Source organism: Mustela nivalis (assembly GCF_964662115.1).
Source record: "Mustela nivalis genome assembly, chromosome: 7".
Taxonomy (NCBI): Eukaryota; Metazoa; Chordata; class Mammalia; order Carnivora; family Mustelidae; genus Mustela; species Mustela nivalis.
Window position 1 is genome coordinate 33114867 of NC_139026.1, and position 26312 is coordinate 33141178.

At 37.2% G+C, this 26312-nt stretch overlaps 2 protein-coding genes across 9 annotated transcripts in view; one reads left to right on the forward strand and one right to left on the reverse strand.

Annotated features, from left to right (window-relative positions):
- Positions 1-991, reverse strand: part of LRRIQ1 (leucine rich repeats and IQ motif containing 1) — a 225009-nt gene extending 224018 nt beyond the window's left edge. For all 5 annotated transcript variants that reach the window (XM_082738968.1, XM_082738972.1, XM_082738971.1 and 2 more), the window contains exon 1: positions 918-991. The gene's annotated coding sequence lies outside the window, so the exon portion shown is untranslated. The remainder of the gene's footprint in view (positions 1-917) is intronic.
- On the forward strand, positions 955-26100 carry TSPAN19 (tetraspanin 19). 4 transcript variants are annotated; one of them, XM_082738975.1, is made up of 10 exons: positions 955-1114; positions 7064-7190; positions 8889-8981; positions 9061-9133; positions 11847-11971; positions 15701-15775; positions 20118-20228; positions 22434-22577; positions 24118-24201; positions 25443-26100. In XM_082738975.1, the coding sequence occupies exons 3-10, from the start codon at positions 8916-8918 to the stop codon at positions 25509-25511; spliced, it is 747 nt and encodes a 248-aa protein (XP_082595101.1). In that variant the 5' UTR covers positions 955-1114; positions 7064-7190; positions 8889-8915; the 3' UTR covers positions 25512-26100. The 4 variants fall into 4 exon arrangements, with proteins under 4 accessions (XP_082595101.1, XP_082595100.1, XP_082595103.1 ...); XM_082738974.1 differs by lacking the exon at positions 7064-7190 and having other exon boundaries at positions 977-1114; XM_082738977.1 differs by lacking the exons at positions 7064-7190; positions 22434-22577 and having other exon boundaries at positions 1031-1114.
- Positions 26101-26312: the final 212 nt, after the last annotated feature.

Genomic DNA, 26312 nt, shown 5'->3' on the forward strand with positions numbered 1-26312 from the left:
AGCAGAATGCACAGGTACACAAAACTTTATGTAGAGAGCAAAGTTAAGAGTCATTTCCTTTGTGTCCCTCTCTGCTCACCAACTGGCTCTCTAGATCAGCCCAGTCCAATTACGTATCTAAGCACATATGTGATTTTAAATTTGCCAGTTAGCAATTTTTTTAAAGTAAAGAATAACAGGTGAAATTAGTTTTAGTAATATATTTTATTTAACTCATTATATCCAAACTATTATTTAAACATGCAGTCAAAATAAAAATAATTTATTATTAAGATCAACGTAAAAAGCTTCTATCTTTGTTTTTGCCTAGTAATTCTTCGAAGTGCGATGTGTATTTTACACCTACAATACGTTCCCATTTGGACTAGCGGTATTTCAAGTCTTCAGCGGCCACCTAGTGGTTTGGGTACAGGATAGGACAATGCAGCCCTAGATGTATCCCAACGTAAATGGTCTACAGTAAACTTCTTCAAATTGATCATAAATCACCTGGAGTTGGCTAAAGCTGCCCAAAGTGGGAAATCTTAAAGAACGCTCCTCTCAACTGTAGTTTTTCAATTATAAATAAACGGAAGGAAATCTACTTTAAAAGGTAACTATAAATCATTTCAAAAGGAAATAAAGGAGGGGAGTGCAGGGAGGGAGGGGTGAAAGGAACTTTCATGTAGAGAGGGGGGAAAACCAATTATCGGAAGCTCCCTAGATCTAAGTTTTGGGTGAGCTACAAAACCTCCAAAATCTAAAGGAGTCTAGGATCCGCGGATTTCAACAGCCACCCCCTCAGCCCGCGGTCCCCACACCGTTTGCCTAAAGCCCGGCCTTGGCAGAGAGGGGTCTGGTTCCGTCTGCGATCCCTTAGCCCGGTCTCGCCTCCCGCACCACCACCCCCCAGGCTTGAGGAGCCCCGGCTCACCCACCAGGCGGCTATATCCCGAGGCTTGGTTGGAAGACAGCGCCCAGAGCCTCCAAACAAAGCGTAACCACGGCAACAGCCAATCCCAAGGAAGATGGACGGGTCTTTTCTTACCGGTGCCCCAGTAGGACAAACTATCTCCACTCGAAACTGGCCCGAACGCGATACCTGAAGAGCTGAATGAGGAACGTTTTTTACCAGGTAGATTTTAATATTTAAATACTTTAGGAAAGTATTTAATAAAAAAAAAAAAAAAACGACATTTTGCTCCAGTTACCCAAGTAAAGGTAGCCTGACCTTTAAACTGTTTTTGATCTATCTGTATTTATTACTTGCAACTAGTGAATGTCCAGTTGCCCACGTATAAACTGTTTATTCCACTAAATCTTAATCTTGAATAGTGATTTGTGGGGCCTGAAATATGGAAGAGAAGCCAATAAATTGCTTTCCATGACAGCAATTTATTTTTAAAAAGACAAATAAATCAATTATCACTCAATGCCCATCAAAAAGCTTCCAAGGGTGTGGGGTGAAATATGGTTTACTCTAAAATATTGACAGTGACTCCCACTGTTTTAACATAAAATTTGAGGCTTAAGTACATATCATGCTGTTTAATTTTAACTTAAAAGTTCATCAAAGTTGGGGCGCCTGAGTGACAGCCTCTGTCTTCAGCTGAGGTCATGATCCCAGGGTCCTGGGATCAAGTCCCACCTGGGGCTCCCTGCTTATCCGGGAGCCTGCTTCTCCCTCTCCCTCTGCCTGCTTGTGCTCTCTCTCCTTCAAATAATTAAATCTTTTTAAAAAAATTCATCTAAATTCCTTTTACTGTCGGGCAAATACGTAGTGTACAAAATGTGAGATTTATTTTAGTTAATAATAGATATTTCTGTTCAATTTTTTTAAGTTTGCAAAGTATTAAATTCCAAGAGGAAGTGGCTAAGCTTAATTGTAAAAGATATCTGACACACAGTATACTAAAAGCAAACATTTCCTTTGAGCCTTTGAAAGAAAACAGACTATTTCCTGGTAACAATTAATATCACATCAACATAAGAACTGATAATATAGAGTGAGAAATAGGTAGATCTTTGATATTAAAAGATACACATGTTAGTACCTCACTCAAAGACAATGATTTTCAAAAACCAACTAGTTCTGGTTTCAAATCTAATTAAAATTTAGAATATTTTCATTATCAAAGTCCATGCTCAAGTGTTATTTTTTTTTCTTTTTCTTTTTTTTCCTTCTTCTTCTTTATTTTTGTTTTGTTTTATTTTGTTTTGTTGCAAATTTACGAACTATTCAAATTCTTCATTTAAAATACTCAGGCTAGGGGCACCTGGGTGGCTCAGTCTGTTAAGGGTCCCACTCTTGGTTTTGGCTCAGGTCATGATCTCAGAGTGGTGTGATGCATCCCCCCACTGCCAAGTCTGCTTGAGATTATGAAACAATTCAGGCTTTTCCTACAGAATATCAAATCCATTAGTAATCAATTAATTGCCATGACTAATTTTTTTTAGAGATTTTTATTCATTTATTCGAGAGAGACTGAGAGTAGGAGCAGGGAGGAGGGGCAGAGGGAGAGAGAGAAGCAAATTCCCCCCTGAGCAGGAAGCCCAATGTGGGACTTGATTCCTGGACCCTGGGATCCTGACTTGAGCCAAAAGCAGATGCTTAACAGACTGAGCCATCCAGGTGCTCTCCAGAAATAATTTAAATTAGCTAAATCAGTAATCAGCTTTTTTGAAGATGAAGTCTAAATTGCTTTTTTTTTTCTTAAATCTTACTTTGTCAAATGAATTGATAACAAAAAAAAATATTGAAAGTTCTGAAGATAGTTTATGGTGCATGATACTACATCTCTTATATTTTTATTTTTTACTGTGGAGGAAAACTGATAATTCTACCAATTAGTCATAACATAGCTATCACTAACTAATATTACTACATAAGGAACAAAATACTACAATTATTTCATATAGTTACAGATTATAAATCAATTTAACTTGAAACTATTGTTTAACTATGCAGCATTTAGCATTAGTTGAAAATTCCTAGATATTATAGCCTAAAATTGAGTATATCAGTTTGTCCATAACATTTTAACCTGAGTAGGTTTGTTTTTTTTTTTTTACTTTTTAATAAGCAGTTTTCTTTTCATTAAATTTTTTAAAAGATTTTCTTTATTTATTCATGAGAGGCAAAAGGAGAGAGAGAGAGGGAGGCAGAAGAGCAGGGAGAAGCAGGCTCCCAGAAGAGCAGGGAGCCTAATGCAGAACTCCATCCCAGCACCCCAAGATCATGACATGAGCTGAAGGCAGACACTGAACCAACTGAACCACCCAGGCGCCCCTATTTTCATTAAATTTTGATATTGTTTTGAAAATTATCTGCAGGTCTGGGTAGTTTATAACCTGTTGACCTAACACAATATAATATATAATAATATAAAATATAATAATATTTATTGAGGACGTGAAAGGAGGAAAGATAACTGTTCGTTCCTCTGACATCTGACAAGAATAAGATTTCTTTGAAAATGTTAGGTGGTGAGATGACTTTAATTTAAAAACATTGTTCAACAGTTGTCTTATTTTTTATATGGCAGTGATAATTTAAAGATCCCAGAATATCACTGTGAAACTCAAATAGCTGCCTAACAGATGTTTGTTTTATTTTCTTGAGGATGACTGTTGGGTAATAATATTTTTAATATGTGACCTACAGGGTTGGATTCTTAAGACTTCTGCTTCTCTTTCTCCCTTTAAAGACTGTCGCAAACTCTCAAGGTCCTTCTCTAATCCTCTTTGTGATCTCTGCAGCTGCCAATGACCAACTTATGTCCATCGCTTGGCTACAGTTCCCATTCCCATTTCCCAACCTCTTGTGCTCCTCCTTTATGTACAATTACTATACTATCACAGGATTAATAGGTAACATTTAGCCAGGTACTGGACTAAGTGTGTTCCAACATAATCTCGTTTTATTTTCACAGTATCCCTTTGAGGTATGTGTTCTTCTACTCTGCATTTACAGTTGATGACACTGGAGACTTGGGAAGAGTAGCAAGAGAGTGGTTTATATCTATGGATTTGAATCTCAGCCCTGCCACATGTTAACTGCTTGAGCTCAAGAGCATTATTTTACCTTCCTTAATCTCTTTTGTCATTGGTAATACTGGGGATAATATCACAAGAGTAGCTAATTTGCAAAACTTTGATAGTCAAGACAACCAATGTAAATGACATATTGTAGAATATGCCATAATTGTAATAGCCCAAGTAGTTAAGCTCCTTAGACCTGAGTTCAAGTTTTATTCTGGTTTCTTTCTAACAACCCATCACTGGCAATTCGACTTCCTACTATATCTCTCGTGTCCTGGCTATCCCCATAACTTTCTTGTAGCTTAGATGACATCATTTGTTATGAACTAATACGTTAGCTTTGTAAAGTAGCTGCCTCTCTTAGGTGTCTTTTCTAATTTGACTTCCACTCTGATGGCAGATATGTGGTTCTCTACTACCTGCGGAAGAATAAAAGCAAATTCTTAGCAAAGCATGTCTGATCTTTCAAAATCTTTACTGAGTCTGTTTATCTAGCCTTATTTTTCATCTCTTGCCATTCTGACCCACGCCCCCATGCCCTTCCCTATAAAGCTTGTGAGCACAGTATTCCATCTCACATGAAATCTTCATTTTTGTCTGACTAGGACCTTCTTAATCAACCATCAAGGAACATCTCAACTTTGTTTTCTCTCTGAAATTTCCCAGTTCCCTTTACTCCCTTTCCCTACACCCTCAACACATAATTAAGAGTGGACCACATGTTTTAATATTTGACTCCTTGACAGGTTATTTATTCATTTTTGTGCTCCCAACTCCAGGCAGTGAGAAGGAATTTACAAAACAATAACAAAAAGTAATTAGGCTATTATTTAACTAGTGAAAAATGACACCTGTGAATAGGTGAATTATTATAAATTGTCCTTTTCTATATCACTTATACTACTAAAAATATCTTTGTTATTGGACCATTAATTATCTAATCAGGGATGATCAAAAAAAAAAAATGCCACACCAGGACCTTATCTGATTAAGTTAAAAACAAATTCTTTATCTATAGCAAAAACAGTGACAAAAACAAACCAAAACAAAATATAGTTCTTCCACACTACAAATATTTACATAGGAACTGCACTAACTTATTGTGTATCTTTGTGTTAGCACCTCTGTATTTTCATTGACGTTGTTTCCAGTATGTGGTGCTTGTGACTGGGAAGATGAGCACATGACCGTCTCCTCTTCTCATTCTGTGCAAATATGAGTATGCACTTCCTTGACTTGTTGCTTAGACACCCTGTTTGTTGTGTTCTAACTCTTTAACCTGAACTGTTTCCTCTGGTCTGAATGTTTGTATTACCTCAAAATTCACATGTTGGAATCCTTATATCCAATGAGATGGCATTAGAAGATGGGACTTTTAGGGGGTGATTAGGTCATTGGGGGGATCTTCTTGCATGGGATTAGTGCTCATAAATGAGACCGCCGGAGCTCCTTAGCCCGTTTCATCACAGGAAGATACAAGAAGTTTGAAACCTGGAAGAGGGCTCTCACCCATGAATGCTGGTGCCCTGATTTCAGACTTCTAGCCTCCAGAACTATGAGAAACAAATTTCTGTTGTTGTTGTTGTTTTCTCAAGATTTTATTTATTTGACAGAGATAGAAAGAGCATAAGAACAAACAGGGGGAGTGGCAGGCAGAGAGAGAGGGAGAAGCAGGCTCCCCACTCAGCAGGAAGTCAGATGTGGGGCTCAATCCCAGGACCCTGGGATCATGACCAGATGCTTAACTGACTGAGCCACCCAGGCTCCCCATTTCTGTTGTTTACCAGCATCCTAGTCTGTGGTATTTTGGTATAGCAGCTCAAATGAATCAAAACACTGCTGTTTTGAAGTTGCCATGAACAACTTTCTTACCAAGTTGGCTGACTTTGAGTATTGTATTCTTACCCTTTTTGACCTCTATATCATGCAACACTATTTTAGAAAATTATTTCTCTACTGATTTCCATGAGATCATGCTTTGATTACATTCTTATTTTGTAAGAGTCTGCATTAAAAAATTCAAATTCCTAATTATGTCATTCTTTACTATCAAGCATCTGCTCACTTTTATCTGCAGTCAGTCCCCTCTTCCCCTCTCTTCTATTCTTTTCCATGACATTAGCTCCTTGTGGATAATTCCCAAATCTGCACAACGTATGCTATCTATTTACTTGCACTCCATTTCTAGTGCTTAACCACAAAGGTATCTTCTACAAACTCAAACTCGTTTTTTTTTTAAGATTTTATTTATTTATTTCACAGAGAGAGAGAGAGATCACAAGTAGGCAGAGAGGCAGGCAGAGAGAGAAGAGGGGAAGCAGGCTCCCTGACGAGCAGAGAGCCCGATGTGGGACTTGATCCCAGGACCCTGGGATCAGGACCCGAGCCGAAGGCAGAAGCTTAACCCACTGAGCCACCCAGGAGCCCGCAAACTCATTTATTAAACATGAAATATATGAGTGACACCTGGGTCAGTTAAGCATCTGCCTTCAGCTCAGGTCCTGATCCCAGGGTCATGTGATCAAGTCCCACACTGGGCTCCTTGCTCAGTGCTTTTCCCTCTGTTTGCTGCTCCTCCTACTTGTTCTCTCTCTCTCTCTCTCTTTCTCACGAATAAATAAAATATTTTTAAAAATAAAAAATAAACATGAAATATATGTTTTTTTCAATTTTCTGAATTTTTCTATTATCACTTTCTTTCTTTAATTTTTCCATCCTACAGGAATCCTTCTGGTTATCTTTACTTCTTTCTTTTCCATAATAAGGCATATTGAAACTATATCCGAGCCCTCTTTTTCTCCTCTATCTCTTACAATGCACTTTCTCAACTGTTGGGCATTTGTTTGGCTCTTCTCACCCTACTTCACTTCTTTCCTTCATCTTGGGCACATAATTGATTCCATCCCCGGCTGAGACCTGCCATGTGACTTAGTATGTGTCAGGGAATATGAGCAGAAGAGAAGTGGGCAACTTTCACCTCACTTGCTTAAAAGATGCTTCCCCGGGTTTACTCAAACTCCTTTCCTTTCTGCTGACTATACAGGATGACGCCCTGAGGAAATTTGGGAGCCAGACATGGAATAGGCGGAAGCAAGCCCCAAGACCCTAAGATGATCTCCTAGAAGAGAGCCACCTTGGACTGAAAGAGAAATAGGCTTCAATTTATTTTTGTAGGTGGCTCCTTTAATAAAGCATGTTAGCCCTGATTCTAACATGCTAATTATTACCAAATCAACAGTCAAGTCTATGCCTCTCAGTACTTCACCAGAGTTCCTGCCGTGTTCTTGTTCATCACTCTTCTTTCTCGTTCTCGTTCACGGGGGCCCAGGACTTTGGCCCTGAGAACTTGTTTTGGCAATAGGAGAGGGTCACAACTTTCTTATAGGCTGAAGTAAATAGATTGGAAGCCAAAATTATATACCTACCGTATCTTAGGGAGAAATTGAAATAAAAATCAGGCAGTCTTGTTCTATCCAAACAGGCCAGACACTAGAAGAATCTAAGAATAAGGCTGGAGACGGAAACTGGAGAAACCAAATGGCAGTAGGGGACTTCAAGGCAAAGAGTGGAAGACAAAGCCTGGAGAGACTCCTTCAGCTGGGAAGGAGAACTATGGTGTTTCAGGGGAGGAATTTGGCTTTGGGTCAGACTAAGGAAGGGAAGTGCATAGATTCTAACCTAGACATCTCTTATTTCTTCACTTTCCAGGGCGTACTTCAGTTCAACAAAAAGAGGTCTTCCCAACTAGAGACAAAGGGCTTCAAATTAATCTTATTAAATCTGCTTTCATCATGTCAATTATGCACTGCATGACTAAAACACTATAAACTATGGGACACCTGGATAGCTAAGTCAGTCAGGCATCTGCATTCTGCTCAGGTCATGATCCCAGAGTCCTGGGATCAAGTCCTGAATCAGACTTCTTGCTCAGTGGGGAGCCTGCTTCTCTCTCTGCCTGCTGCTCTCCCTGCTTATGCTCTCTTCTCTCTCTGACAAATACATAAATAAAACCTTAAAATAATAAAACACTATAAACTACAATACTTTATAAAATATGGTACTAGCCTGAACTGAAACAATGAAGGAAAAAAGAAAACCCAGAAACATGCCCAAGAAAATTTAAAACCTTCATATCTAATAAAGCACCAAACACCAATGATCTAAGTGTTGATTTTCCCATAAAAGTTTTAGGAAACTAAATTATATACTGCTTAATTAACACAACCTTAAGTTGTTTTGTTCCTTTCCATTGTATGCCAAATCACTCCCTAATTAAATAATCTGATTCACATACTCATTTATTAATTCAACAAATATCTAGTGAGTAGCTACTGTGCCCTACACTTTGGGATTATAATTTTTATAAGGCCTACTCTGTCCACTAATAGACCTCAGAGTCTACATGGGAAGAAGAGACAAGTAAAGGGAGAATAGAGGAGGCAACAAATTGAGGTTAAGCAAAGGCTTCCAAGGTGAGACCTCAGTGAGGAATCAATATTAGTCTGGGAAAGAGGAGGGACAGGCAGAGGTGAAAGAAAGCTTTCCAGCAAGGAGAACAAGTTATGTTAAGACTAGAAACAGAATAAAATATTTTACTTTCTGAAAATTAAAAGAAGTTTAGGAAAGTGGCTATTGGCATGTTATTCAAACGCCTTCTTGGTCTCAACTGCCTAGTGCAGATAGAGAAGACAAGCCCAGTCTCAAGATATCTTTAACATGTCATTATATTCGGAAGGATGGAGGGGAATGTTATACTGACAACTGGTATCAGAAGAAAAATGTGCAAATAAATGACATGAGCAGGCAGGATTATTTAAAGTTGTTAACGTGTTGACTATTTATAGTAAAAGTCGTGGTTATCTTTTCAGGAACACCAATATCCGGGGAGAAAAAGAATGTTAAGAAAAAACAAAACGTTAATTTTTAAATACTTTCTTAATCTCATTAACGGAGCTTTCTTGGTAAGAGTATAATTATTTCATAAAGAAAATGTAATGCATTTTTATTGGCAAATATAAGCACTGACTCTCTTTTCTGTAGGTTCTTGGACTTTTACTCATGGGATTTGGTACATGGCTCTTACTAGATAGAAATAATATTTTCACAGCTTTGGGTATGTATCTATTTTTCTTTTGCTCTCAGTGAAGCCAGACATTCCCTTTTAAATAATTGCACACATGATTTATTCAGCAGGTGGCACTATTTCTCCAAAATCCATTAAGCATTATCCAAGAATGGAAGATTATGGATTGTTCTAATACACTCTGAAAGAAAAGAATGTGGAGACCAACCTAGTGCTCAAGTTAAATCATTTCTTTTAAAACTCAATTACTCACACCATCACGTTACAAATAAAATATGTTATTCAAATATAAATGAAATAGTTGAATGTGTTTAACTGAGTTTAGAAACCCTTAATTTTACAATTTTGTGGTATGATGCGGTCACTATGGACTGAAGTTTAACAGTGTTATTTTCGTACGCTTATCCTTGGTGGTTGGAAAAGTGCTCGGTAGTCCTATGTGGCTATTGGGTATTGGCTATCTTATTAGACCGTGCAGATTTAGATTCTTTCCACTCGTCAGTAAGTTCTATTAGACAACACTGTTATCATTAAATGCATTATATAGTCTTATGTGGCTATTGGGCATTGGCTATCTTATTAGGCCGTACAGATTTAGATTCTTTCCACTCGTCAGTAAGTTCTATTAGACAACACTGTTATCATAAAAAGCATGTGTACTGTAGAACAAACATTCCTTTGTGGACTTCAAGTAAGAAAAAAATACATTTGTAGGAAAACAAAAACTAAATAAAAAGACTTAATAGGTAATAGAGTGTTATAAAATATTGAATAATTTAGTTAAACTTCACCTACACCTAAGTGCCTGGTACCTTTATTCTCTTCCGTTCATATGCTTTACTTATGGCGAAGTATTCATGATGTCCAAGTGCACACCTGGTTTGCCCAGAGTACATGGGTGTGTGGAGATCTTACGACAGCCTTTCTGTCTTCCTTTCCTTACCCAGAAGAATGGCAATGATAGTTTCCACTTCTTTAGTGTTCCCATACAGTATCTACTTTAATAATGTAGTAGTTAAGGTAGAGCAAAAGTCATTTTCTTTTCTTTCCCTCCATTATGGAATTGAAAGATAATTGTCATTAGCCTTAACCTTAATTCACCTTAACCTTAACCTTAAATCACCTTAATGTACTTGAATATTGGGGGGGGACCCTAAACAGTCAGAGACTTATCCTTTAATTTCTGTTTCTTTTTTTTTTTTTAATTATGTATTTAAACATTTAGCGACATCTCAGCTAAGATTTTAAGCTATGGAAATGAAAATAACCAGTTTGTGGCAAGACACTGGTTGGTTCCTCCCCTCTCTTTTATCTGCAACTTCCAGTGAACTTACCTCTTCTTAAAAATGATTCTGCCTTCACCTCTCCATTTGTCATAACACCAGGCCACCTGCGATCCCTATCTTCCTTCCCTTTGCCACAATAATAATGTCCAATAGCCTTGTGCTCTGATCTCCATTCTCAGCCATCTTCCAAATGCCACCGAAATAATTTAAGATGAAAATCTACCCATATAACATGAAAGCTTTTTTCTGGTTCCCCACTGCTATTTTTTATTCATAGGACAAATACTTACAGAGCCTATTCTACATGTTAGGCACAATTCCATGAGCAAAGGACAAGATAGATTTTTGTCCTCATGGAGCTTAATTCCAGTGATGAAGACTGATAAGAGCCTAAAAGTATGCATAATTTGGCCCCAGCAAACCTTCCCAGTTTCACCTGCTTCCAACCCTAAGGGCCAGCAAAGCTGAATTTCCAACGCATACTGTGCGGTTCTGTGTCCCAGAAGGCCTCTGTCATTCCAACCAAGATCCTTCCAGCTCTCACTTGAAACCCAAGCACAGTGTTGCCTTCACCAGAAATCTTACTTAACTACACTCCCCAGTCTCCTCCCTCTACTGGCTTAGGGGCTCCTGTACCCAGGGGTGTGTTGGTACACGTTTAACAACTGGCTCTGGGATAGAAAGTCTTGATTTATGGTATTTACTGATTTCTATGGTTTAAAGATATAATGCCACGATGGCTGATTTCACAGTGCCAACATGAACGGAGTTGGCTGATGAATTTTGTGAAAATTGAACAGTTGGCGTTTATGAGCCAGAACAGGCTGGCTCCAACAACTGTTCTCCCATAAAACCTGGGGCATATTTAATTTATTTTTTCTTCTTCTTCTTCTTTTTTTTTTAACAAATATTTGTTAGGCACTTAGTGTTCTACAGTCTGTGTCATAACATGAAACATTTAACAGTCTGTTGACTATATAAATATATATATATATAGTCTCTAGCAGAGAGAGCCCAATATAGATGGAGAGAGAATAAAACACAGTTTTAATGGGGTCATATTACCAATGAACTCAGACTTTCATGTAAGAAAACTTAACCCACATGTTTGTAGATGCTCCCCAAATTTTTATGAATAAATTCATAAACGTTTAGATGTTCATTAAACATAGAAGAGTTCACCCCAGGAAAAAATTTCTGCTTTCATAGAAGACAACGAAGATAAGGCAAAGGGAAAGAGATCTTTTGAGATTGAAGAAATTTTCTATTATATCATTAATGGAAGAAAAATTGTTGCCAAGACTAAGTAAGAGGGTGCTAGAAAGAAGTTTAAAAAAAAGAGATGGAGAATCCTACAGGTTTGGCAGAAACTGCTTAGGGAAATCTTGGGTTACTACATATATTATTAAATAGAATACAACATTACTTGATAATAATTTATTTTGCGGTTTCCACAGATGAAAATAACCACTTGATAGTATATATTTTTCAAATTTTGATGGGAACTGGATCTGCTATTGTTCTTCTTTGTCTCTTGGGTTATTTGGGAATTCACAACGAAATCAGATGGCTCCTACTTCTGGTATGTATTTCATCTTAATAACCTGAACTAATTTGTATCTTCGATTTTGAGTGTCTGTGTCTCACAAATGAGAAATAATGATTTACATCACCGTAACACTGCAGCATAGGGAATAAGGTAAATGAAGCACTCCCTTTCGAGAAGCTTCTAGGTAGAACGTTCTCAGAGAACTCCATGGATCAGATCTGGACTTCTGCACTTAGATATTACTTTTTAACAGAGTCAATAGGAATCCGTCTCCTAGGATAAACTACAATTAACCAAAATTAAGAATCTGAAGACTAAAATCCAAATAAACTATTAAGGCCAACAAGCAATGGGACCCAGCAAGGAAAAGAAAACATGTTCTGTACTCAGCATGTTTTCTCCCTGTGGGAATGCCATGTGGGAAGCTAACTTCTAACTGAGATCACAATTTATTATTTAACAAAGAGAAATAAAACTGCTGAGAGGCCAGACTCTGGCATCTGGCTAGCACACTATGTCTCCCTAACCATATAATGTGAAGAGATAAACTATAATTAGGAATATAGACATGAACATTAGCCATTTACCATACGTGTGGCAGGTATGGATCATAATTCACACACTCAGATGAAACATAGCTTCTTAAAATTTTATTTTAATCAAATAAGTTTTGATTCACAGGCACTCTCTTGTCCAACAAAATGAAATTCAACTGCAGACATTGTGTCTCTTACCAAGAAGAATGAGGGAAGACTTCGCTTTTATGCAGCACTGAAAGTCTGGGTAGTCGGTCACTGTGGCATTGGTTATCAGTCTTCACTGGTTACCATGAAAACTCTCACTTTCCCAGCTCGCAGGATGCCTTCCAGTCTACTCATTCTGCTGTTGGAATGGCCTAGGGTGGCAAAGGCAGAGCAGCTCTTCATGCAGTTTACAGTATATCATCCAGAATACCATATAGTTTACCGTACAATACAGCAGTGAAACCTTCTGCAAAAGACTGGTAGAGAGCCATGACCTCAGCTCCTTCTCCACAGTATACTTCCCCTGAAACATTCACCCTCCCAAGTGACACAGCAATTAAAGGACTAATGCCTGACACAGGGATTAGTTATTTCCCAATAATTGATAGCTCTTCTAATTTGAATATTCCCCCAGCAGAGGCTTTTTGGGCAAAGCTGGAAACCACACTTCCTTTTCCCTCTGTGGTCTGACCACTCACCTGGGGAACTCCAGGAAGCCCAGTGAGAGACTCTGTTGTTCTGGCAATGAATAAGCCTCCACGATCAGTCTCAGACTCTTTTTAGTCTAAAAAGAGACTTCACTCTCTCTTCTCAAATCCCACCTTTCTCTTCTTCCAGGATACTGAGCACAATTTTCTCATTGGGCTTCTAATTTTGGATCTAGAGACCAGGAAAGAAATGACCTACAGGAAAGTTTTGATTTGCTCCTTGCCATAAATTTCCATTTAGGCAAAGAAAGCACAGAGCTTGGTACTAGTGTGAGACAGGGTCAGTAAGGAAAGGGGAAACTAGAGGGAGAAAAACAGACATCTTCTAAGTTTCTCCCTTATGGGATTCAAGTATTAATGGGCTGTGACTGAGAAGTCTGACAGACCTCATCATAAGGAATGTACATAAGACTAGTTCCAGGAGCCTAGACACCACACTCTTCTCTCGATGCCCCAAGTAAGGGCACTGCTACATTTGGCCATTAGGCTATTTTTGCTCTTCTCTGAATTTACCAATCTTTTACTGATTGATACATTTTTCCTTTAACCATTTTAATTCACACAGTCAGGTTAGGGTCAAATTTTATAGGCCTAAGTACTATACTTTGGCTTAATGGTGACTTTGCACATGCCTACTCCAATTGAATAGATACTAGTTTTACATTCCAAACTTTGTTTTTGGCTCTGTTTGGGGTTTTGTTTTGTTTTGCTTTTAGGATTTTCTTTTCTTGAGAGAGAGAGAGCATGACTTGGGGGAGGGAGCCAGAAGAAGAGTGAGATCAGACTCCCCACCAAGCAGAGAGCCCCATACAGGGCTCCATTCCAGGACCCTGAAAACATGACCTGAGTGAAAGGCAGACGCTTAACTGATGGAGCCACCAAGGCGCCGCTTTAGGACAGTTCTACTTCCCTTTTTTAAAAGTTCTTGGGCAGTATCTCACTGTACTCTCTAAGTACTAATAACACATAAATACACTGAATTTTTCTTATTACGATAAATATCTAACTACCGTTAAAAGGGAATCTTCAAAGGTAAAAATCATGCCTTAAAAATAAGCCACATGAACATGTGTCAGAGACTAGATTTAAATCATCAGTAAGGGGACTGGGAGGGAGACAAACCATAAGTGACTCTTAATCTCACAAAACAAACTGAGGGTTGCTGGAGGAAGGGGGGTTGGAAGAAGGGGGGTGGGGTTATGGACATTGGGGAGGGTATGTGCTTTGGTGAGTGCTGTGAAGTGTATAAACCTGGCAATTCACAGACCTGTACCCCTGGGGATAAAAATATATGTTTATAAAAAATAAGAAATTTTAAAAAGAATCATCAGTAAGGGAACCAGTAAGAAGTAAAAACTGGCTGAAGGAGAATTAGAGATTTATATTCGCTATAGAGTATATTCATTTGCCTTTCCATGAATAGGAATCATTTTGCATTGCTATAGACAGGGAACTTTTGTATTACTATCAGAATTCTGTAAGTTAATTGTATACAGAATTGAACGGTAGGTTCATCAAAGGTAATATTGCATACCCCCACAGGATCAGAAACCTGGGAATGTTCATTAGACTACAACCAGCTTGCCAGTAAAAAGAAGCCCAGTAATATTCTTTTATTGTTTTACACAATTTTTTCTGCCTCTAACAATTTTCTTTTAGTGAAGATTAACAAATAACATATATAGAAGTATTAAAAATCTGAACTTCTAAACAGATCTAAAGATCATATTTTTGTCTCTGAAATGTTTGTCTCTGAAAATAGGAAGTATAACTTATATCAACCAACAAATTTTAGTTAACTGTTTTAAAGTAGTAATGTTTAAAATATGTGAAATTAAGAATACTAACAGTAAGTCATTCTTATATTTTAGTTAGTTAAATATTCATACTGCTAATTTTAAAAAATCATTATAAATTCTAGACAATATGTGCTACTATGTGCTCCTATCATGAAGAAGATTGTAGTGACCATAAGTTTAAAAAATATAGTTACATAAGTGTGGAAATAATTTCACTTGACTTGGGTAGAAGTATTTTCAGTTTTCAAAGGAACAGTTTAAATGTATATACAGACTTAATTTTACTCTAGCAGATGCTTTTGTTATTTTCTGGGGGGTTGTTGTTATTGTTACTTTGCACCTGATGGGTTTGTGTAGTAAGTCTCAATTCAGTGAGATTTTTAGTGTTAGCAGACTGGATGTTCAGGGAAGGTCCAGATAAGTGAGTTCCTTCTTGCTATGACAGTTTGGGATTTGAATGAAAAAAATCATCAACAACTTTGTTAGACCAAGTGGTCTATAGAGTGCTCACTGAACACTATCACTTCTCTCTTAATTCTTATCCAATGCTCAGTGAATTTTATTCTTTGCCTTTTTCTTTGAATAACTTCATGTATTTGAAAGCAAGGGACCATCAATACCTGTGTGCATTTTAAGACCGTGTATTTCCTAGACATGTGTTTTGCCATCCCTGAAGCATCTAAGACACATATTAGCAGCACACTTGCCATCTCTATTTTTCTTTTGTTTCAGTACACAGCACTGTTAATGTGGGCCGTTGGTGTTCAGGTTGTGCTTTCAACATTCATCTTCATAAAGAAAAAGGAGGTATGGAAAGATCATCTTTTGATTTGAAATCTAAAGAAAATTAGATATCTTAAATTATTGAGAGCTATGAGCCTATATTAAGAGTGAAAGGTAAGTGGCTTTGCGGAGGGGTGGAGGGCAGATTCATTGGAAGTACTATACAATTCTCTGAGGAAAGGGCCAGGGGTCAGATCTGAAAGGGGGCTAGGAAAATTTATCTTCAACTCAGCAGAAGATTGAGAAAAATATAAATAACAAAGAATATGGGGAAAGAAGGGGTGGTACTGAGTGCAGGAAATCCAAAATTGGCTCCCACTTAATTGTGGCTGCCATGACTGACCCAATGCTATTTTTCTATATAGACTGACCATACTCTATTTTTTATAAAGAAATACCTTTAGATTTGTACAAATTTGAAATTTAGTGACTTTACTTAAATTAGATAAACTGGAAGCACCTAGGTGGCTCAGTTCATTAAATATCCAACTCTTGGTTTCAACTCAGGTCGTGATCATGGGTTGTGAGATCAAGCCCTGTATCAGGCTTCCTGCTGAGCAGAGACTCTGCTTGAAGATCCTTTCCCTCTGCCCCTCCCTACCCATCCACTCAATTAAATTTTTTAAAAAATCTTTAAAATAACAAATAAGTAAATAAATAAATATGAACTGAATAATCCATGTATTTTGCACAGGTGTGGGTCATGAGTGATATGATTAATCACAGTAAGATTTACATGTATCAAATTAACATAAAAACATATAATAAATTATCTGGAAAAAAAAAACTTTTGGAAACAACACTTACCTTTTAAGGTCAATGATGACTTGTAATTTTTAAAGACATTTCATAGTTTCAGGGCAATCATGGTCTATATTTGTGTTCTGGGAGATTGTCCTGCAGGGAAAGAACAGTCATACAGATCTGCAGATGGCGAGTGCTCAGCAAGCTACTTCACAGCCCTGAACCTATGTCTTTTTTTTTTTTTAGTTTTTAAATTTTTATAAACATATAATATATTTTTATGAGCCTATGTCTTCATCTGTATATATGCTTCATTCCCACTTCCCATATAGAGTGACCATCAACTGACAACTTAAAAAGTTTCTGTTACAGAGTAGCTACTTAAGGACTCTCTTCCTTTCCTTAATTAATTTCCAAAGAAGCCCCTGACTCATTCCTGTGCTTCCTAGCCTTCAAATTCTCTCTGATGTAGAATCCTAAACAATGACCAAACCCTCAAAAAATCTTCCGTACATAACACCATTGCCCTCCAGCTTCATTTGCTCTCCTGTGCTTGCTGTCTATCCTGGATATCTAACCACCCAGGACTTCTTGCTAATGACCTAACACTTAGTACTAAAATTTCTTCTCATGTGTGTGAGTGTGAGTGTGTGTGTGTGTGTGTGTGTGTATGCAGCATGTGAGTTCTGTAAAGCTGTCCTAGCTGATCAGCCTCTCACTTTGGGATCTGGTGATACAACTTAAATATAACACTTTGGAATCCTTTGCACATAAATTTAATTCATCAACGTTGTCCATAGTCACTTAGCTAGTATTCACATATGCATCTCTACTTAAGAATCAGAAAGGCCAGGGTGCCTGGGTGGCTCAGTGGGTTAAAGCCTCTGCCTTCGGCCCAGGTCATGGTCTCAGGGTCCAGGGATCGGGCCCCGCATCGGGCTCTCTGCTTGGTGGGGACCTGCTTCCTCCCCCACCCTCTCGCTCTGTCTGCCTCTCTGCCTACTTGTGATCTCTGTCTGTCAAATGAATAAATAAAATCTTTAAAGGAAAAAAAAAGACTAAAAAAAAAATATCAGAAAGGCCATTTGAGAATAATTAACATGTGCCAGAAATTGGGATAACCACTTTATAGGCAATATAGTTTTGATCCTCACAACAACCCCTAGAGATGCACTGTTAGTCCTACTTTCTAGAACAGGAGACTGAGGCTTTGAGAGGAGAAATACTTGCTAAAATACATGATGGCCAGATGATAGTGCCTGGATTCAAACACTTATTAACTGAGTCTAGAGCTAACAGCTTTATTTACATCAATTTTTCTTCTATATTCATATTAGATTAAGCTCTTAGGAGCCTCTAAATCTTTTATGCCACTTACAGCACCCAACAGTGTCTAAGGTACAGTAGGGCTTCAATGGATGTTTGTCAAAATAAGTATGGGTGAGGAGGTTTTATTTATATAGTAGTCACAGAGATGATATGTGATACTCTTATGTACTAAGATGTGATTTATATACACTCTGGATCTCCCAAATAATGCTTTAGAGGGTAAATAAGGCTTAAGTCTGCTCCTTCCTCACAACAATATAAAATGGAAAAATATTTTCTATTCTAAATAAAACTTGGGTGCCTGGGTGGCTCAGTTGGTTAAGTGACTGCCTTGGGTTCAGGTCATGATCCTGGAGTCTCAGGATCTAGTCTCACATCAGGCTTCCTGCTTAGCAGGGAGTCTGCTTCTCCCTCTGACCCTCCCCCTTCTCATGCTCTCTCTTTCACTCTTTCTCTCTCAAATAAATAAATAAAACCTTTAAAAAATAAACTTAGAAAATAAGTTTAATAAATAACTTAGAGATCTTGTACACATGGTTTAATTGTTGTGGTACTCCCACCAGTAATTTTATTTTCACTACTCAAAGACAGCATAATACAATGTGAAATCATTAGACTAGAATTCAAATGAACCATATTTAAAAGTCTCAGCTCCTCATCATTATTCATGTAAACAAAGCAAATATCTAAATTCTCTATCTATCTCCTTGTTGCACAAAACAGAAATACTATCTCTGCTTTCTACCTTTTATCTTAGCTACGAAAGTCATATAACCTTTTAAATATTTAAGTAAGTTACTATTAAAATTTACTTCCACAATATATAGATTTTGATATAGTAGTTCCCCCCAAACCTTCAAATCTGATTTTTTTGTCATAGTATTTTGAAAGGATAATTTTTTCAATTAAAAAACATAATTCTTCTACACTTCCTCATATCAGGGAGATCATGTGAGAGTTGTCTTTCTCCGCTTGACTTATTTCGCTAAGCATGATACGCTCTCATAAGTGACTCTTAATCTCACAAAACAAATTGAGGGTTGCTGGGGGGAGGGGGGTTGGGAGAAGGGGGTTGAGGTTATGGACATTGGGGAGGGTATGTGCTTTGGTGAGCACTGTGAAGTGTGTAAACCTGGCGATTCACAGACCTGTACCCCTGGGGATAAAAATATATGTTTATAAAAAATTAAAAATTAAAAAAAAACATAATTCTTGAATAAATATACAGTAGGCACAAGTCAATGATTTTATTTAACATCTGGATTAATGTGGGAACCGGTAAGAAGTAAAAACCAGTTTGAGGGAGAGTCCAAAGAGAAGACAGTTATAAAGATCATATCTGAATATATATAAAACATGGTTGAGGGGCGATACCAGTTACATGCCACCAGGAAAAATTCATTTGTATTTCTCTGACAAAGAATCAATTGTCTAACAATAGCTTACTATGACTTACAAAAGTTGTAAAGTAAGTTAAAAACTGAGAAAGGTACAGACCCCCCCATAGGAAGACCCTGAAGTTATGCTAAAGAAAGCCTATTCCTAGGGCACCTGGGTGGCTCAGTTGGTTGGGCGACTGCCTTCGGCTCAGGTCATGATCCCAGAGTATTGGGATCGAGTCCTACATCAGGCTGCCAGCTCCATGGGGAGTCTGCTTCTCCCTCTGACCTCCCCTCTCATGCTCTCTCACTCTGTCTCTCTCTCAAATAAATAAAATTAAATTTTAAAAAAAAGCCTATTCCACTGGAAAAATACTTAGCAATTCTTTTGGGTCATTTTAAGGTCTTTCACAATTTTTTTCTGAGGGCACAAGAAGAAAGGCAGAATCCTTCAGCACTCAGAAGAATGGCACATAACTTACTCCCTAATCATAAAATAAATTTCATATATTCCTCTCATAGATCACAATGCAAAAAACCAAATGCCTCCACACTCACATGACATTGTTAAAAAAGAGAATAAAGAAGAAAAAGAAAACGCTTAGGAATAATCAGAAAACAGCAAACTGACTAGAATACTCTCTTTTTAGGAACCATAAAGAAAGTTTCTTTCAGATTTTAACCTTTCTTCTTTCCAGGTTTTTATTTAAATTCCAGTTAGTTTATAATTTCAGGCATAGAATTAGTGATTATATATACAATGGAATATTACTCAGCCATAAAAAGAATGAAATCCTGCCATTTGCAACAATATGGATAGAGCTAGAGAGTGTTATGCTAAGCAAAATAAGTCAGTCAGAAAAAGAAAAATATCATATAACTTCATATTTTGACTTTTGTTCAATTTTCAACAGGTTCACCAAGTATTGCATGATAAAGTTGACTTAATCATTATTGAGTATGGATCTAAAGATATGCCTGAAGATATACCCAAATGGACTATTCTGAATTCTCTACAGAAAACAGTAAGAAAAAATGAACATAAAACTAAAAAAAATGAATGTCAAACATGATCACCATAGTGTCAGTGGAGGAAGGTAAGGGCAGGACATTGGGACAGAGAAGCGAGAGGTTTTTGTATTTCTTTTCCCCAGAACTGGCTTAATAACACTGTTCCCACTTACAAATCTTGAGTTTTATCCTTCTTTTTGTAACTTATATCTCCTATTCTTGGTTAACTGATGTGCATTTTAACCTGGTTTCTCCTGTAGAAGAGTTGGTGGTCTTCTGCCAAGTGGGGTAGTCTGCCCTGAGGCACCTGTGAGACAGAAGTCCCAGGACAGTCATTGCCAGCTGCAAGGAAGCATGGTGGTTAACATTTGAGCCAGAATGCCAGGTTTGCCACATAGCTTTTTGAACCTGGACAAGTAAACCTATTAATTTTGAGTTTCGTGTTAGTAAAATGGACAGAATAATCCTTGCCTCTGGTTGGCAGGAATCAATGAAGTCATATATAGAATTTATAGGGAACCTTGGATCTGGAACATAATAAGTAACTAATACTTGTTAGCTAACATTATTAGGATTATTTCACAGTTCAAATATATCTAGGCAGGGTACAGGAATGGATATTGTCTCCCAGATGGCTTACAGGAATAGATCAGCAGCTGGAAGACCATAAATGCTTGATAAAGAAAATAGGAAGCTTTGACAAAGTCCCAGACCTTTTTGTAAGTGTTTTGCATGTATCAACTCATCTAATCCTTCCAACCCAATGAAGTAAGAACTATTATCCTCATTTTATAGACAGTAATATACCCAGGGTCACACAGCTAATTAAGTGGAAGAGCCAAGATTTAATTCCAAAAAAATGTAGTCTTAGATGTTGTACTCTTGACTACTATACTAGGTGCCCCCACACTGTATATATTAACAGCGTGGCATTTTAGGAGAATTGAAATATAATTATAAATGCTTTTACTCATCTTGGTCCCCCCCCCCCGATAAATATGTGTGACATGTACGTGTATTGCCTTTTTGGATTGCATTAGGACTGATGGCAGAGAATCAAACCCTCCTGTGAACATAAACTGATAAACAGGAAAACAGTTCTCTGTATGACATCACTATTATTTTTTTTTAAGATTTTATTTATTTATTTGACAGAGACCACAAGCAGGCAGAGAGGCAGCAGAGAGAGAGGAGGAAGCAGGCTCCCCGCCAAGTAGAGAGTCCGACGCAGGGCTCGATCCCAAGACCCTGAGACCATGATCCAAGCCTAAGGCAGAGGCTCAACCCTCTGAGCCACCCAGGTGCCCCTGACATCACTATTATTAATGAGAATTAAACTTATGGTTCCTGTCATGAGTGTAGTTGAGATAGTACATACAGATTCGATCAAACTCATTTTCAATACCCAAACTCTAAAGCATTATTTTAGTCATTCATTTCCAAGATTGTTGGTGCCTATTGTGACATAGGCAGGACTGATATCATAACTTTCAATAACAAGGTTAGAAAACAATGAAATATTCACTCCAACTTTGTCTCTTATTCTTGGTGACAAATACATAAGCTGATTCTTTCACATCCTTCGAATTCAACTTTATAGGATTGGAAATGAGATATTTTTTAATCGACTGAGCCACCCAGACGTCCCAGAAATGAGATATTTCTTAAATATCTTATCATTTCTATGGCGGTTTGCTTTATCATCCTTTTTGGTTCTCTGTGGTCACTTTCACACAATACAAAATTGAAAGTTAATATCTTACATTAATCCTAAGAGAATAAAAAGAACCCTGAATCTATGTATATTACATACATACGGCAGCATTTTGGGGATAAATATAAAGAGAACTGCTACAGTGGGAAGGGAGCTATGGCTACAACGATTTCCTCTTCTATATTCTGGTCCAGGCATAATTTGTAGCTTCAGTAAGGCAGGTTCACCTTCCATCCTGGGTTCCTTTATGCTAAGTTCAGACCTAACAATTTTATGCAAACATAGCCCACTTATATTTAAAGGTTTTTAGTTCTGGTTAGCATCAACAACAGTAGCAACAAAGTATGGATTACACCAACAAAACTATGCTTATATTTGTAATTCACTACATTCCAATGGAGAAGATTACATCTTCTTCACAAAAACTACTTTATTGTGCCTGGGAATCATAATTAACTGCATTCTGAATACTTTATAGTAAAATTCATAGATTTTTTTTTTCTAGTTGCAGTGTTGTGGCCAGTACAATTACACAGATTGGATAAAGAATAAAAATAAAGAAACTCCAGAACAGGTGCCATGTTCTTGCACAAATTCTACATTAAGAAAGTGGTTTTGTGATGAGCCACTGAATGCAACTTACCTAGAGGTAAGGATAAAGGTTCTCCAAGTGTTTACAGTGCCTTCTTTATTGTTTTTTTTTTTCCAAGTCAATTTAGAATTCTGAGCAAAGTTTTATATAAAATCAATTTTATTCACAGTCATTAGGTTCTCCAGTTACTTTATGGAACTAAACTCATAATTAGATGAATAATTATTTCAGGTATATAATAAATAAATTAATAATTAATAAATTAATTAAACTTTCTGGAATTATGCCCTGTATGTGTTCCTAGAACTTAGGATACCATCATCCTTTCTCTCCAATCCATGTTCTCAAATCCCTGCAAAGAGAGGAGGCACTTTTGGTAAATCTCCAGTGTAGAGGGTTGGTAAGGGAGTTGTAGTACCAGAAGCAAAGAGGTATGAGGTTTGGCAAACACTGAAGGGAGGGGAACCCAGCAATGACACAAGCAGTGTTCAGGTAAATGTAGCAGAAGCAAGAGTAGGGGTTCATCTGCTACTTACAGTTAGAGATTACTGATAAATGAGATTTTCATCCCAAGAACTTCTAATATTTTATATAGTTTGTATGCTGATGTTATTCTAACTGTAAGATTTATTTTTCAATTACATAATTCATTCATAGATAAATAGAGCCTTATGTTGTTTTAAAAAGCTTTTCCTGGGACGCCTGGGTGGCTCAGTCATTAGGCGGCTATCTTCAGCTCAGGTCATGATCCCAGGGTCCTGGGATCGAGCCCCACATCCGCCTGCTTGGTGGGAAGCCTGCTTCTCCCTCTCCCACCTCCCCTGTTTGTATTCCCTCTCTCACCATCTGTCTCTGTCAAATAAATAAATAAACTCATTTTAAAAATAATAAAATACATTTTAAAAATAAATAAATAAATAAAAAGCTTTTCCTGTTTTAGAAATAATTATTTTAGGTTGAAGTATATACCTTGCTGAATTACAGTAATCTGCAGAAAATTAAATCACTCTCTAGATTTAATAAATTTCTGATTTCAGGGCACCTGGCAGGCTCCGTCAGTGGAGTGTGCAACCCTTGATCTCAAGGTTATATGTTCAAGTCCCACACTGGGTGTAGAGAGTACTTAGAGATAAAATATTTTTAAAAAATTTTCTGAGTTTAAGTACATGGCATCTTAGCAACTTTAAAAGTAGTAACTGACGGGACGCCTGGGTGGCCCAGTTGGTTAAGCAGCTAGCTGCCTTCGGCTCAGGTCATGATCCCAGCGTCCTGGGATCGAGTCCCACATAGGGCTCCTTGCTCCGCAGGGAGCCTGCTTCTCCCTCTGACTCTGCCTGCCACTCTCTCTGCCTGTGCTTGCGCGCTCTCTCTCTCTGACAAATAAATAAAATCTTAAAAAAAAAAAAAAAGTAGTAACTGAGATGTCGTGCTATCATATGAAGTTCTCTGGGCTAAAAAGTCTGGTCTCCAGTTACATATTTACTTGCTTTTTAGACTTTGGTAAATTATTATCTCTATGTTTCTTCTTCTTTGTAATAGAATTATATATAAGACCATTTCCATCTCCAAGTCAATCCAAATAATTTTTTTTCCTTAGGGTTGTGAAAATAAGATCAACACATGGTATAGTGGTAATGCTTTAACATTAATCGGAATTAACTTTGGACTTTTGGCTTCAGAGGTAAGCTTTTGTTCATATGTTTAAAGGCAAAAAAATATTAAGTAGAAACCATACATTACAAACTACAGAACAACCAACTGGAGTCCTAATCAGACAAATTAATACACTAGGAGTCAGGATCTTGAGACTATCCACATCCAGGAGAGATACACATCCTAACTGGAAGTGATATCCCCTTATCAACCAAGAGGGATGATCAGTTAACAAATGGTCATCCAGGAAGGTAGTAATTTCATTGCTTTGTGAGATAAAAAAAAAATACTTCATATCTCAGCAGCAAGAGCCCATGCCAGACAGTCTTCATGTTGGCAAACTGGAAATGTAGACCGATGTTTGTTTGATATTAATAAATCTACTATTCACTCATACACTCATTCATTCATTCATTCATTCATTCAATTTGGAAGGGGGAGAATATCTACTATGTCAGGTACTGTGCTAGCTGTTAGAGATACAGCGGGAAGCAAAACAGACATATTCCGTGACCTGCAGGGTGCTAGCTGCAGGATCCAGATTCAGCCTCTGTGAAGACCAATAAAAGCAGGAAAAGGCTGTGAATTTGAAGAAACTATCAGAGTGAATACATTATCACAGTGTAGACTGTAACATTGCAAAGAATATATAGCACATGTTTTGGTCAGAACAGGATACAGCATTTAATTTTATGTTGAGCCACAAAGGCCTTGACCTAAGGTTCCATAAATTCTCTTCAACTGGTAACAGTTATAGTCTCAGAATGGTGATTAAGACACTCTTTTAAGCAAGAATACCGTTTTTTTGAAATGTGTATTCTCTATTGTATTCATGCTGCAGTATTTAAGACAAGACTGAATGGGAGATAGTGCCTGTGGTCCATTTTATCATCTACCCTTTGCACACCATCTTTAATGATCCTATCACAAAAAGAAGCAATTTGGTAGGACTGAGGACATAGAGAGATGACAAACAAGAACTAGATCAGCAATTTGAGATATCTAACCCAATGAGAGCCCATGTAATTAAAACTGAACTGTCTATTACTTAGTCCCTCCATAAATGAACGTGGGGGCAGCAGGGTTGCTGTAGAAGACTCACTTTGCAGACTTCTTATTTGCAACCATCTGTACCTTACTCCACAATTTCCCCACCCTCTTTGATCCCCTTTCCCTATACAGCATGCATTTAGGTGAGTCTAAGTGTTAGCTTTGCAAACCATGCTTATTGATTACATTTTGATCTCCTATCACTTCCTTTTCTTCCAGGTTTTGCAAATCTTATTAACTATTTCATTCTTCAGACACATCAAGAATAGAATATATTCAGGAGTGTGATCTTTGGATTTTAATTTGCCCAGAAGAAGCCAGCTAATTCTCAAAATAATCACATCATGTTCTTTTACTCCGTGCCCTGCACCCACCAAAACAGTTTCGAATTATATTACTTAAGTTTAGGACTTATTCAAGTCATTAGTTACGTGTAACATAGAATTATTGAATATTATAATAAATGACTCTGTGAAATTATTATTAATTTTGTTTTTCAAAATATCACATTCTGCAGTTCAGAACTTTACCTTGAGTTTTCTGAATTTAGAGGATATCATCATATATACTGAATTCAAAATGTGATGAAGTATCACCATATTTCAAGTTTCTTTTGTAGAAAAAAATACTTACATTACGTTCAGAAAACATTAATTAAGTAAGCAATTATGACACACACCTTACATTTCCAAATTTTAACAAAACAACACTGATCTGTGAGAGATTTAAAAGAAAGATGGAAAACCATGACACTGACCTCTGTGCTGAATTAATCATTGATTTCTGTCTGCTGTTTAATGCTTCAAAGTGGATAATAAAATTTTACAGACTTGGGTGTACGTCAATGGCAGTAATAAAATATTAAAATCACACTGAATTTTGAACTGTAATGAAAGTGTCTTAAAAAAAAAAAAAAAAAAAAGAAAGTGTCTTAAATGATCACCGAATTCCCCTACCCAACTTGCTCCTCATTTTCTCTCTTTTTTTTTTTTTTAATTTTGTTCAGTGCATGCATACACAATTCTCTGAAGGATAGAAAAATATCCTACCTGTTCTATTTTCTTAAAAATGATTTTGTGAGAACAGAAA

Excerpts from the sequence above, each read along its gene's own strand:
- TSPAN19 (XM_082738974.1), top strand. The coding sequence starts at position 1,094 with ATGAGGAACGTTTTTTACCAG. Across the intron at positions 20,229-22,433 it reads TGAATTCTCTACAGAAAACA|TTGCAGTGTTGTGGCCAGTA; the intron begins GTAAGAAAAAAT and ends TTTTTTTTCTAG. Across the intron at positions 22,578-24,117 it reads TGAATGCAACTTACCTAGAG|GGTTGTGAAAATAAGATCAA; the intron begins GTAAGGATAAAG and ends TTTTTTCCTTAG.